Source organism: Cyprinus carpio, chromosome B23 (assembly GCF_018340385.1).
Source record: "Cyprinus carpio isolate SPL01 chromosome B23, ASM1834038v1, whole genome shotgun sequence".
NCBI classification, from domain to species: Eukaryota; Metazoa; Chordata; class Actinopteri; order Cypriniformes; family Cyprinidae; genus Cyprinus; species Cyprinus carpio.
Genome location: NC_056619.1, coordinates 2,774,776 through 2,789,034, shown reverse-complemented (window position 1 = coordinate 2,789,034; position 14,259 = coordinate 2,774,776). Strand labels below are relative to the sequence as shown.

At 38.0% G+C, this 14,259-nt stretch overlaps 1 protein-coding gene across 3 annotated transcripts in view; it reads left to right on the top strand.

Annotated features, from left to right (window-relative positions):
- The window catches only part of LOC109048583 (nuclear pore membrane glycoprotein 210), a 39,463-nt gene extending 25,204 nt beyond the window's left edge, over positions 1 to 14,259 (top strand). The window contains exons 27-40 of one of the 3 annotated variants that reach the window (XM_042750727.1): positions 86 to 217; positions 1,499 to 1,657; positions 2,052 to 2,143; positions 2,914 to 3,088; positions 5,343 to 5,518; positions 6,451 to 6,671; positions 6,760 to 6,896; positions 7,019 to 7,127; positions 8,351 to 8,497; positions 8,582 to 8,832; positions 9,622 to 9,826; positions 12,050 to 12,166; positions 12,533 to 12,616; positions 13,194 to 14,259. In XM_042750727.1, the coding sequence (XP_042606661.1) occupies positions 86 to 217; positions 1,499 to 1,657; positions 2,052 to 2,143; positions 2,914 to 3,088; positions 5,343 to 5,518; positions 6,451 to 6,671; positions 6,760 to 6,896; positions 7,019 to 7,127; positions 8,351 to 8,497; positions 8,582 to 8,832; positions 9,622 to 9,826; positions 12,050 to 12,166; positions 12,533 to 12,616; positions 13,194 to 13,288 (2,100 nt within the window). In that variant the 3' untranslated portion in view covers positions 13,289 to 14,259. Of the gene's footprint in view, positions 1 to 85; positions 218 to 1,498; positions 1,658 to 2,051; positions 2,144 to 2,913; positions 3,089 to 5,342; positions 5,519 to 6,450; positions 6,672 to 6,759; positions 6,897 to 7,018; positions 7,128 to 8,350; positions 8,498 to 8,581; positions 8,833 to 9,621; positions 9,827 to 10,411; positions 10,593 to 12,049; positions 12,167 to 12,532; positions 12,808 to 13,193 lie in introns of those variants that run through there. The other 2 variants (XM_042750725.1, XM_042750726.1) reach the window with 2 other exon arrangements.

Sequence of the window (14,259 nt, the reverse complement as noted above, 5' to 3'; positions counted from 1 at the left end):
TGGAATCAATAAGCAGAAGTGGAATTGATCAAACTGAAACGATACCCAGGCCTAGATGTGCTAAAGGTTTGTTCTGTGGCTGTAGATGCCGGTGTATGTGATGGGCCTGACCAGCAGCCAGACGCCCTTCTCCTTCGGGAACGCTCTTCCTGGACTGACCTTCCACTGGTCTGTGACCAAGAGAGACGTTCTGGACGTGCACACGCGCCATGCAGAGGTCAGAATAACCCTCTCCCTGTGCTCTACAGTGCTTGATTTCAGTTTTTATTGTGTTGATTTTTAACCTCATCACAGTTTGGGCTTGTATCTCAGTATTTTGCGATAGGTTTAACAACCTGTTGACCACTTACTGATTTTTACGAAATGAACGCAAAGGAACATTCAAAATCATATTTGCTTAAAATGAAAATTTGTTTATTTTATGGAGTGGTGCTGTTATTAGTGTGCATGCAGCCCATTAAAGCAGCCACTGTCTATGATCTCATCAGTAATAATCAAGCAGCAATAATGCTGTGGAAGAAAGAAAAACCCATAACTGTGTTTTTCTGTAAATTTTTGTACATTTAAAGCACTCTTAGATACTGAAAGTGCTTTTTGTTTATCAATTGTAATTGTCTTTTCCCCTCTTTTTTACTTTATATTTGCTTTTATGTTTTGAAGCTATATTTACTTTGTTTAATTCTTAACAATAATTATTTAACATTATTATTATAATAAAGTGTAGCCTGCTTATATAATTTAATAAAAATGCACAAAATAAATTTGATATAATCATGATGCATTGTGATATCGAATTGAATCAAATCGTTGACATGATAATCGAACTGAATTGTGAAACCAGTGCTGATACACACCCCAGTATACGATAGGGTTAGGTGAAAAACATACTGAGGAATATCCTGACCTGGCTGTTGGTCTCTGTGCATGACTGTGTGCTCATGAGACTCTATCAGCGCCGCAGTTCACCCCGATTCACCAGAGAAATACAGCTGTGAAGAATCAAGATTAATAAAAATGCCACATGAAATACAGTCCTTGTGCTTTCTTCTCTGAGGTCAGTCGTCCACAGAGACCAACGGTCAAGGTCAGGATTTAATAAATAAGTAGGATTTTTGTTTGTTTCTCATTAAACCCTATCGTATACCCCCAGAACACATGGATTATATGGCACGTGTCACATGGGACCATTCTGTGATACCTCTGCGTCTTTTTTGAAAAGATTGAGGCTGATCGCCGTATACTGCAATTATACTGGCATTTAAAAAAAAAAATAAAAAATCACCTTTTGTGGTCTGAAAAAGAAAGAAGAGCAAACTACATTACAACAATCCAAGGATAAATGATGACTTAATTTACATTTTGTCTGAACTATCTATTCCCTATATAAGGGTACCAAAAAAAAAATTATACAAAAAGAGCGATCCTCCGTGTGCGGTGGTTCAGATGAAGCAGTGTGTGTGTGTGTGTGTGTGTGTGTGTGTGTGTGTGTGTCCTGCAGGCGTCTGTACAGCTCAGCGCCGAGCACAACTTCGCCATGAGTGTGTTTGGCAGGAGTAAAGGCCGCACAGGACTGAGGGTGGTGGTGAAGACCAGTGTTCCTCTGGCGGGACATCTGCAGGACAGTGCCCTCGAGCTCCAGGATGAGATACAGATTCAGGTAGACTAAATCTCATTCACAGAGCATCACTGTATTCTGTGTTACTGGCTTAAAAAAACAAATCAACAACATATTAAGCATCAGATGTTTTCTTTTTAGTATATACAGTCAAACCAAAAAAACACCAGATATATATTTTTTTTTATTTTTTTTTTACTAGTTGATGCAGGACACTATAGTTCATTTATGTAAGTGAGTATAGCAAAATAAAGCAGTTTAACGGAGTTCTTGTCATTTTATTACCATTTTCTAAACAATATCGTATAAACTGATATAATTTGAGATGTTGAAGTTGTCTGTATAAATTTAGTTTTGACTGTAAATCATCATAGCCATTGCAACACTGTATTTTGAAGAACATTTGTTAAACTGAGAGCCATATACTGGATTTCAGGTTTATGAGAAACTGCAGCTGTTGAAGCCAGAAGTTCAAGCTGAGGAGATACTGATGTCCCCAAACTCCCTGCTCAAACTCCAAACCAACAGGTACCTCAGCAGAAACCCTTGATTCAGATCAGCACACAGAACCACATCTGATATCCATGCTACTTCACCATGAATGTGAGCTGTGCTGCCCTACAAATACACATAAATGTAGTGCGACAGAAATGCAGGACAGACCACATATTACATGTTTAATTAAGTGTCTCCAGTTCAAACTCAGAAGGCACTTGCAGTTAAATATTGTTTGTGTTTTTAAATGAACAAATTTAACTAAACTACCATAAATATGTATGTGGAATTAATATTTAAGCAATGTAACCCCTGCATCATGCTGTTGAATATCATCCAATATTCAGAGTATGACATTGCTTTTAAGTTAAATTATAATCCAGAAGGGTTTTGTTTTGTGGTAATGACATACTCTACATGTATCCCACTGGTGGAATGGCTGCTCAGTGTTAAGTTTTATATAAATAGAGAAATTTTTTTAGTTGAATTTTTTTGTTTTAGCTTAATGTTTTAGATTGTTAGTAAAGACTGTGGGAAACACAACACAGAAGCACATCCATGTAGGTTTCCTGGATAACAGTCAGTTATACAGTGTCTTGGACAACAGTCATTATTAAGAAATACTTGACTGCTGTAAATGAAATGTTAAAATTGTGTAGATAAATCAGAATGAAGTACTCCAGAGATCCAGCAGATAATATTGAGTAACATGTCAAAGTTGGATCTTAAAACGAGTTCCAGATGATGACATCTGTGTGTGTTGTTGAGCAGAGCTCATCATAACTGTGTGCTGTGTCCCGTAGAGATGGACTGGGCTCCCTGTCCTACCGTGTGCTGGACTGTCCGGACAGAGCTGCTCTGGTTCAGGTGGATGATGAAGGTCACCTGACGTCTGGATCTCTGACAGGAACAGCATCGCTACAGATCAGCTCACAGGAAACATTCGGCGTCAATCAAACCATCATCGTCGCTGTGAAGGTATCATTCATTTCAATTACAGATTAGTAATAATGCACAAATTCATATTATAATAATATTGCAGTTTAATCTACAATTAAGATTAAAAAAAAAACAATTGGTGCATATATGGAAGAAAAATAATGACAAATGTCTTTGAAACAAAAAAGCATGTTGAATTGCACTGAAAAATAATGCGTTGTATTAAAAGTGTTTGCATTTTAAAGCCTTGTATTTTCAGGGCTTGCATTTTTAGTAGAGCCTGACCGATATGGTTTTTTCTGGGGCCAATACCGATATTAGGGAGTAAAAAAAGTCTGATATTGATATATCGGCAATGTTTTTTATGTGTATATTATAGTACAGTACCAGTCAAAAGTTTGGACACACTTCCCATTCATGTGCAAACTTTTGACTGGTACTGTATACAGAATACAGTATATAGATAAACCAAATATATACATAAACACATTTTTAGCAACGATAACTCAAATGTGGTGATCAAACACATGATGTGACCAAAATATGTAATGGAGGCAGGGTTTTCAACAATTTCTCAATATTTTTTATTATATTTTATTATCTTGAATGTGAGTGAAATTAGTGGTATTCTTAGTATGATTTATTATAAATAACTTTAAAACACAATGTATAATAATAACTTGATTTAAGAAAATAAACAAGGTAACTGTGTAGGGCAACAAGCTACTACCGATCCAACAGGGGCAGGTTTATGCAGGAAGCACAGCTTTTCCTAATGTAAACATCTAAAATGAATAAATGATGATAATGAATCTTTTTTTTTTTTTTTTCACAAATTCTATTTTTTTTTTTGGGGTAATTAAATGAACACACAGAACATGAGGATTCATATTTAAATAGTCTTTCTGCAGTTTAATATTCACAGACACTAGTCTATATTGTGATTGGATTTAAGTGTACTGAACCTGTTTTTTATTTAATCATCAAAAATATGACAGATTTCATGAAACTCTGCGTTATACAGTAAATTCTGTTTTTATGACTGGATTCCGTGCCTCCGTCTTTGTTTTCTACATCGTGGAAATCACAGGGCCGTACTAATGTAGCACACGAGTATGATCAGCTCGTTGTGAGAGAAAGACAGGGACATTATTTACTTTTGAAGCAGCAGACTCGGGTGAAGTTTGTGCTCATCCACACATCTCTAAACTACACTGACCTGGGTCTCCAGTAGTAATCAATGGAGCGTGCTCTGCTGGACAGACTAAGTGATTACACCATTCAGAAGCATTTCATCTGCGTTATGGCGGCACTCACTCAGGAGACAGGTCTATATGTTCTGTAAAAAAAATAAAATAAATAATAATATCGGCGGCATATCTGTGTCATATCGATATATCTGTGACATGCTCACATCGGCACAACAATATATCGGTCGGCTTCTAATTTTTAGGGGCTGAAATTTAACATAGTTGTTTATTTAAGCTGTGAATATTTCAATTCAAAACAATTCACACACATTTTCCTAATAAAAAATTTAGTAATTCACCTTCCAGAATTAACTTCCAAAATGTTCAATCGGTTTAAAAATATGATGTATAATATTCGGCAGGTAATTTTTGATCCATTTTATTCCACTTTACAAATTCTCAATTTTTTAAAAATGCAAGCCCTGAAAATACAAGGCATTAAAATGCACACACTGTTAATACAATGCATTATTTTTTCAGTTAGTGCAATTCAACATGCTTTTTTGTTTCAAAGACATTTGTCATTATTTTCATTCCATACTCATAGTTCGTTGCTCATAACTTGTCAGTGAAATATTTGGCAATGTATATTTTTATTAGTGCTGTCAGACGATTAATCGCGATTAATTACATGCAAAAAAATAGGTTTTGTTTACATAATATTTGTGTGTATACTGTGTATATTTATTATGTATACTATATATACAGACACGTGTATGTATACATTTATGAAAAAATTTGTTTATATGTTAAATATTTTTAAATATAACACATAAGAATATAAATATAAGCATGTAAATATTTTCAGAATATTTACTATGTGTGTATTGATAGATACATAATAAATATACACAGTACCCTTAATTGCGATTAATCATTTGACAGCACTAGTTTATATTTATTTGTAGTCATGCAGTGGGATAGTTACTTCAGGGTGATGCCTACAGTACATACTGTATTCATGAATTTAGCGATTTAATGACTATACATTACCCCTAGCATGTGAAGTACTAGAGTAACACAGAGCTGGTGTTTGTTGTCAGGTGGTGACTGTCTCGTACCTGCGTCTGAGCACCAGTCCGGTCGTGTACACGTCTAACAGAGAGACTGTGTCTGCCATCCCGCTGGGAGCCGTCCTGACCTTCAGCGTTCATTTCCACGACAGCACGGGAGAAACCTTACACAGCCACAACTCCGCACTCAGCTTCTCCACCAACAGGTACATAATATAATAATCAAATAAAATAACTTATCAAACATGTGCTAAACATTTCACATCTAGGGCTGAAATGACAGATGTGAAGTAGTTGTTGGTTCTTTAAAATATATAGCGGATCAACTAGTGCCTCAGTTGGACTAATTCATTTAACACGCTGTCAAATTGCTCAAGTGGTAGAGCATTGCATTAACAAGCGCAACGTTGGGGGTTCGATTCCCCGGGAACACATGATAAATAGAAATTGATAGCCTGAATGCAGTGTAAGTCGCTTTGGATAAAAGCGTCTGCTAAATGCATAAATTTAATTTAATTTAATTTAATTCTGATAAAACTTCCCAGTGTTATGGACATCGCCAGAAATGACAGTTATTAATTATTGGTAGATTAACTAAGGTTATTGGTAAGGATTAATAATTATAAAATAATTAATTGATTAAATGTAAAAATAAAATAAATAGTATGTATATAATGTATACATAGCATATGTTTTGTTTTATTTCCATTGTGAAAGATACATTTTTGGCTGTGCTCTCCGCTTTTTAACTCCCTGTAACTTGAAATCTGATGTTTTGCAAAATCTAATGTCTTTCATATGTAGTCAGCTTTATTTTTAAAATGAAGTAAGAATTTCCACTTTTCTTCAGTGGTTTCACCCCATATCTATCTCTTTATTTAATACTAATATATTTGAGCTTTTCGTCAAACAGAGGAATGTCAGATATGGTTGCAAATCAAAAAAGAATTAATGTTCATTTACAAATGTTCAGGCATCGGAACATTATAATGTAATATGTTAAAGCTGGTAACTGCAGATAATTAAAACATGATATAATAATTACATTGGGAGAAATCAGTGCATATGCTTTTTTTTTTTTACTTTGAGCAATGTTTTACTGATGTTAACCACACCACCCTCTGTATTATGTGTGCAGGGATGATTTGGTGCAGGTCGGTAAGGGTTCGAGTAACGGCACGCTGACGGTGCGGACGGTGAATGTGGGTCTGACTCTGCTGGGGGTTTGGGACTCGGAGCAGGCCGGACTCGCTGATTTCCTCGCTCTGCCGGTCCAGCATGCCATTCATCCGGCTGAAGCCCAGCGGCTGGTCGTGGGAGACGTTGTGTGCTTTTCGGCACAGTTTGTTAATCAGGAGGGTAAGAGAAACACGGACACATACAAATACTGACAGCCCAAAGTAAGCATTTTCCTTCTGTGGGTATTCAAGTCATTGTTCATGTGCAGGTGTGTCAGGTGTGTGGAGCTCGTCGTCCAGCGCTCTGCTGGAGATCGATCCCAGGACTGGAGCGGCAGTAGCTAGAGACAGGGGCACAGTCAGTGTGTACTACGAGATACCCGGTCAACTCCGCACCTACAGAGAGGTGAAGTTAATCACGTCCACTTCAGGGAAAACCATGAAAATTCTTTGGTCCAAAAGTGTGATGTCTGTTAAACTGCAGATAAACAGTACTGTGATTGGATTGTAATGCTGTGCTTTGTTTAGGTTCGTATTGAAGGTGCGTCTCGGACGTCCGTCGTGATTCCTGCAGTGATGAAGGACAGAGACTCTAAAGTCTTGATGTCTACCAGGGACACGGGAAGCAACCTCATCGGTACACAACTGCTGGAATTGCATTCGAGAGAGACTCAATCACGCTTGACATATAACACAAGTGTTCAGTGTTTTTAACCATTACACTGAAATCTAGAAAAATTAAACACAGAGTTTGGTAAATTTGATAGGGTCCCGCTAGCAACTGTAACATCATGGGTTTGATTCCTAAGAATCACGAATGCAAAAGCCTCTAAGTCTGTCAGAGATTTTCCTTTTAAATGAGCATTTTAAAATGAGTCTTTAAAAAGTCTTACATTTAGTATCAAATTTGAGGCCATAAAAAAATCTTAAATTGTACAAGAAAGTAAAATTTTGAAATTATGATTTCAAAAGGTCTTAAATTTGGGGACGGAAAGACCAGATTTGCGATATGGCTCATGTGACGATTAAATTTCAAAGGGTTATGATTTCATTCAATAAACATGAGAGTCCTGTGTTGCCGTGGGAAGTTATATTTCTGCTGTTCCGAATGAATGAATGAATGAATGAATGAATGAAGCCTGTTGTTTTTGTTCAGACCAACAAAAACCAACCCATGTTTTTAAACTGCAAACACACAGAGCTGTAATGTGAACTGGTGGATTGAGAAGAAGATAATGCATTACAAAAATCTAAACAGTAAAATGTTTTTATGCAATGTAATCAATATAATAATTTATTGAATTAATATAATAATACTTTTGACTCATACATTTTCTTACAAATGATTGAAAGGCTGAATTGTGAAGTGCATCATTTAATAAAACTTTTAGTTTTTGTGAAAACCTTTATCTGGACTGTAAATCATGCATTTTACAGTTTAATATGTTACTATAGATATTGCCCCACCCTGCTAATGTGGTATTAATTGTATTTGTGCAGGTCTTAAAATCTAAAATTTGAGCTTAAATATCCTGCAGAAACCCTGATTTTTATCAGGCTCTTATGAAAATAACATTTGACATTGAAAATAAGACATTGAATTACTAACAAACAACCTTTGCATTGTGAATTTACTGAGCCTAAACACAGGAGCCTGATAAAAATGTGCATTTTAAAGAAAAATCTCAGAGGTTTTTGCATCTGAAGTCTTCAGTTGTTTATTATGACTGCATTGTAAGCTTTTGTCAAAAGAACACAAGCAAATGTAACATTCTGATAAACAGGTGCAGTGTTCCATTTATTTAAATCGTAGAGCTTTTCTGAACAGCATCATTACACTCATGTGTTCTCTGTCCACAGGAAGCTGCTCGTCGTCTCAGTCAGACAGCATGGCTCTGCTCCACCCAGAGTCCTCCGTCAGCTGTCAGCTCCGCTTCACCAGCAGCGCTGTGGATTTCTCTCCTCATGACGTCTACCACACTCACACGGCATTCGACGCCAGCACAGGTCTCTCACATGAACCTTGCACTCCAGCCTGACTTCAGACTGACAGGTTTTAACCATTTGACCTGTATCTCCTCTGTGTGTCAGGTTTCTACAGCTGCGCGCTGAGCTTCAAGCCCATGAGTGACCAGCAGGTGAAGGTGTTGAGCCTGTCTATGACGGAGGTGGAGGTGAGGGCCGGCGTGCAGGGATCAGTCTTCAGCGGAGAGCAGCTCAGCGCCCGGCTGCCTGTCAGTCCAGGGATCTACACCGATCAGACGGACATCATCCTGAGCAATCAGCACCCGTCTGCTGAGCTGACCGTCTACGGGCCGGCAGCCGCTCTCCAGCAGCTGGACGTATGTTTGCATCCTTGTCTCTCTCTGTCTGAAAAGCCAAAGTTTTTGATGAAATGAGTGTTCTTGCAGGGGTGTAGAATTAGGGGGGGGTCTCCCTACCAATTTTCAGCAGCTACCAAATTGTCCCTAGCAATAATTTTGATCCAACAAATATACATATGTATATGTTTTAGTAATTTCGGACGCATCTGAAGTATGTCATACCATTGGTATTACCTAAAAAGTAAAAACGTTGGAAAACTGCGTTTTCAAGGACGTGCATTTAATACATAGACGAGAAGCACATTGAACAACTTGCAGGTATTGCACCCAGTTCAAGACAGAAGTCCACAACAATTCAAATTAAACTTCATGTTAGGAATTAACAAAGGTGTGTCGATGGGTTTGAAGTACGGTGTTTGACAAAACAGCTCAAAGAAACAGAAAAAGAAAGTGCGATTTATGGCTATTATTAGCTCTCTATAAATAAAGCATACAGACAGAAAGACAGCCGAAGTCATTATGTACATTAACAATAATTTGGGACACATATAATGTGATAATGTGATCGTCCAATTTGATTAATATCAAAATAAAGTTATGCATGATACCCAGATACCCAGCGCTCTGATGCTGCTGTAATGTTTTCACAAAATCTGAATTGTGTCATTACTATCTGTAAAACATAGCCTACTAACATAAAACCTTCTGTTTATGTTCTACGAAATTATGAATATATTAGTTATAAGCTATGAAGAGTTTAGATGTTCAGCAGACGTGTGCATGTGTCTGTCTCTTTGTCATGTTCAGGTGAAGAGCAGTTCTCCTGCGGTTGTGATAGAGGAGAAGGAGGTTTCTCTCAGCTTTCCCAGCTACATCAGATACACGGTTCGAGTAGTGAAGCCGCAGGGATCGCTGACGGCGTCCGTGTCTGTGAGCAGCACGTCCAGTGCTCAGGTGCTGCACATCCCCGTGTCTGTCATGCATCTAGCAGCCAGCAGCACTTCTGTGCAAGGTTTGTTCCTCAGCTTCTGTCTGACAGCACAGTGAGAGACGTGTTGAGATTAGAAAGGGTCCTTCCGAAGGATCTCAGCGTCAGGAACATGAGGGATGGTTTATTTGGTAATGTTGCCTGATCATGATGGAAGAGTATGTGTTCTGTGGAGCATTTCAGTGCAGATTGTTTTTTAAATGAGGCATAATGTACAGTTTGCGAAGGAACTTAACTTGAAATATAGAGGAGAGCCAACTGTACTGGATCTGACAGCAGTTCCACTGCAAACCACAAGTAAACCGTTTCATAATACTTTGTCCGCAAAACACTTATTCACATGAAGAAGTGGTGGGCATTGATACTTTTTCCAAGACAATGATGTTGGCCAATCATAACAGTGGCTGTTTACTGACAAGCCTTAAAGAGAGAGTTCTTTTGATGTTTTTTAGTTTTTTATGTTTGTATGTTTATCTGCTTGGCATCAGGGGATCTGTAGGAAATGGAACACTTCATGTGCACTTGTGGTCTTATGGACTTACAATGGCCGCTGCGTGCGCATGTCCGTTAAGTCCACGAGACCGTAGGGTGTCACTTTTGTCATTTTAGCATTCAGAAGGGTGCTCACGAGTGCCCCCTTTACGGCCGTTATGTGCCCTCGATCCGCACTTCTGCCGAGCCCGCACTGGGGCGACTTCTACTCGACAGTCAAAGCGGCATTACGTCACGAAAGTGCGGACTCAGAGGAAGACCGCGAGGGATTAGGGTGCCATTTGGGACAAGACCCAAGGTGTTTGTTTCTTCAGTAGAACACAAACAGAGATTTTTAACTCAAACCGTTGCAGTCTGTCAGTCTTATATTGAGTGTCATTATATTGTGTGTAAAAAAAAACATAGTCAAACAATGCGGATGTTGATGATGCGTTTAGTTATTATGCATTGAGGTCTTAAGACACGAAATGATCGGTCTGTGCAAGAAACTGAACAGTATATAATTTTTTACCTCTGATTCCCTGCAATGTCTGAACTGTCCTGAGCGTGTGTGTTCTTCTCAACAGCCAACCAGGACGCGTCTTCTTCTTGCTTTAGGGCAGATCGCAGACTTATAAGTGCATTACTGCCAGCTATCTCTCAAGTGGACCATTGACACTCCTAAGTGAGTTTGTAGATGGAGTGTATATGGTCCATAAAAGAGCAGGTCATATGGTATTTTAAAGTGTCTACAACAGGTTTAAAAGCATCTAAGGTCAGAAAACATTGTAATTTTCTCATTTGCCAGTGATTTCGAGTGTTGTCACGGTACCAAAGTTTCAGTATTCGGTACCAATACCAGTGAAAATCCAGGGTTCTCAGTACCAATTTCGGTACCAAAGCAAAACACAAAAACTAAAAAAATTTGACTATAATTTAATCCAAACTGTGTACGGATTAAAAGGGATTTGAATTTTACATACTTTCATTTAAGTTAGCTAAAAAAAAAAAAAAAAAGGCCAGAACTGCTTTCTGACTGATATGACACAATGTTAACCATTTGTACATTCTCTAACACGTATATTTTAGATTCACAATTCTTTAAAAAGCCTCTGGTGTGTAAAAATAGTAAATATCATCATGTCATCCAGTTTTTTTACCCTAACAAAAGTTACAGGAACATTTAATAGTTAATAAAGAAACTTAATTCTAATGCTCATTATATTAGCGTTAGCCACGCTTATGCTAACGATTAACTACTCTAGTAACAGCGTTCATTTCAATCCGACATTCAAATTAAAATATTTCATAGTATTCATAACAGAAGCGGTGTTTCCCAAAGCAGCATATGCAGATCCATTCTCTGCCAGCAGGAGGCGCTATAGAGCAAGAGAGAGGTTTCCCCGGTAACGGCTGTAATCAAATAAGCTGAGCCTGTGGTAACGGATGTTGTTAAGTAATTTGGTTGAATTAAAGGGTTAAAAAAAAATAAGATCTAAATACTGTACAGTTTCTTGCACAGACCGATCGTTTCATGTCTTAAGACTTCAATGTATCGTCACGAGCTGCAGGGTTTAATTTGGTTTTGTTTGTGTATGTTTTTTTGACTCTCAAAGCAGTGATTCCCGTCCACTTCCATTATTAGTGGAAAAACTTTATCATTATAAGTGAACCTCAAGGAACATTAATAAAAAAAATCCATGTCATGAGCCCTTTAATGTTTTTTTGTTTTTTTCTTCTTAAATACTGACCCATGGTTCTTCACTGTTCTCGTAGCACATATAGCAGATGGAGCGGACGGGCCCAGTATTCTTCAGCACTTCATCGACTCCTATCAAGTGATGTTCTTCACTTTATTCTCTCTTCTGGCTGCCACTGCTGTTGTCATCATTGGTAAATGCTTCCACATCCTGCCCAACACGTTTCAGTATCATGGATAATGGGTTTATGAGTGGCACTTACTACACAGAGCCGTAGTTCACTGACAAGCTACGCAATATCGCGTCATAATCTCAGATGAATTGATTTGGTTATGAACGTGATATTGTGTAGCTTGTCCGTGATCTACGGCTCTGTGTAGTAAGTGCTGCTCCACCTGACAGCAGGTGATGGACATTTACTGCTAATCACAGAACCAGCTTTACTGACGAGACACACATGACAACCGCATGCGATTAATCGTGCAGCTCTAGTTTCCGTACAGTGATTGTTCCTCGATATTAATATCATCGTATATCTTAATTTGCTATGTTCCTGTAGTGTGCCATGCACTGTTTTCACCGAGAGATCCTGTCAATCATCCTGCATTCATTCAGAAGACTCCGCCTCCTGCAGGTACATGCATCTGGAAAACACTCATGCAAGAACAACCAACATAATCAAAATAATTCAAACAGCTGAACTGAACATTAACTTTTATCTTTGCTATGCAAAATGTGTATACAATTCTTTATGCAATAAAGGACGCTAATGAATGTTTATTGTTTCAGTTAAAGAAATCATATATTATTGTTTGCATAATAAACTAAATAAGTGAATTATTTAAAAAAAATTCCCCACCCTCTCTCTGATCCTTAGAAGTCTTCATTACCAGAAACAGCCTGTTTATTTGTGTGCAGACTCCCGCTTCACAAAACTTTACTGTACTTACACACATCTGTGGGTTTTCTGTCCACTAGATCAGCACTGAGTTTGTGTTTACATCAGTCTGAAATAATCAGGGACTTTGGGGATGAATGCTGATTTCTTATGGCCTTTGTAGGTGCTACACAGATAGAAATGACAACTGATCAGACAGACTTCTCCATATGCTTGCATTGTTATTATTGTTCTTCGTGTTTTCTTATGGCCTTTGTTTTTGTTGTTGTTTTTGTTTTTATCTTTAATTTGTGAGTTTTGGTTTTTCTGTAGTTTTTGTGTGGTTGTGTTTCTGGCCCCTTCAACAGCAGCATGTCTCCAGACACGAAGGCAAGCCCAAGATTGCGCTTGTATTCACCAGACTACAACTCCAGATAAACCGCGTCCGTCTGAAGACTGAAGAAAGTGCCTGACCACTGAATGCAGCAGTATAATAAGCGTGCTGGAAAATACTTGTGCGAGAGTATTGCTTGCATGCTTAAAACAATAGCTTTTTCATTTGAATCCTCATGTGCTGAAATGCTGCACATCTGAGTGAATATGACAGGGATGCATATTGTTTTGTCTGCTTTTTGTTTGATTATTTAAATGTTTGATGTGTGGACTCATTTATTATTATTATTTTCAGTAGTTTTTTTCATAGCTTGAGACATTTTAATTGTTAGTGATTTGCCATGTTAAACAGTTTTTTCTTGTTTTCTGAAGCTCAGGACAACCATTGAAATTTAATGTGAGACTGCGGCTCGATGATGTAGCATGCTGATTTGTGAAAAGCGCAACCACTGATTCCGTCCAAAGTGCTCTTACATGTTTGTTGTTCAGAAACTAACGGCCAGTCGTTTTGTTTTGTATTATGAACAATATTAATTGATTTTAACGATATGTTGAACTCATGCAGCTTCTTTCAGTTATTGATGTGAATGTTAACTCTGTTTAAGGGCTTAATTCAGTTGAGTTGCTTCAGATTCAAAGGGCTTCTGCGAGGACTGACTGGTACTCTGTGAAGCAGCAGCAGCTTGACATGATTGATTGCTGTTCAGACGAAGCGTCAGTCCCACCATAGATACATTACACTGATACATCTCTAACTGTGAGTGTTGTTTAAGGATATGTGACCATTTCTGACCCAAAAAATGCCTCAGCTTTGTGAGCCTGTGTAAGTGAAGCGGAGTGAAGACTTTTCTTTGTTTGCAAGAGCCATAATGTGACTCCTAGAACTGCTGCACTGAATAAAACCAGGAATTGTGAATCTGTCATAAGCTTTGACTTTAATCTGTAGATGTAACCACTTCTGAGCTTTGTGCAGCATGTCTGTCATCTATAAACATTAAATATGCTCTTTTTAAGTA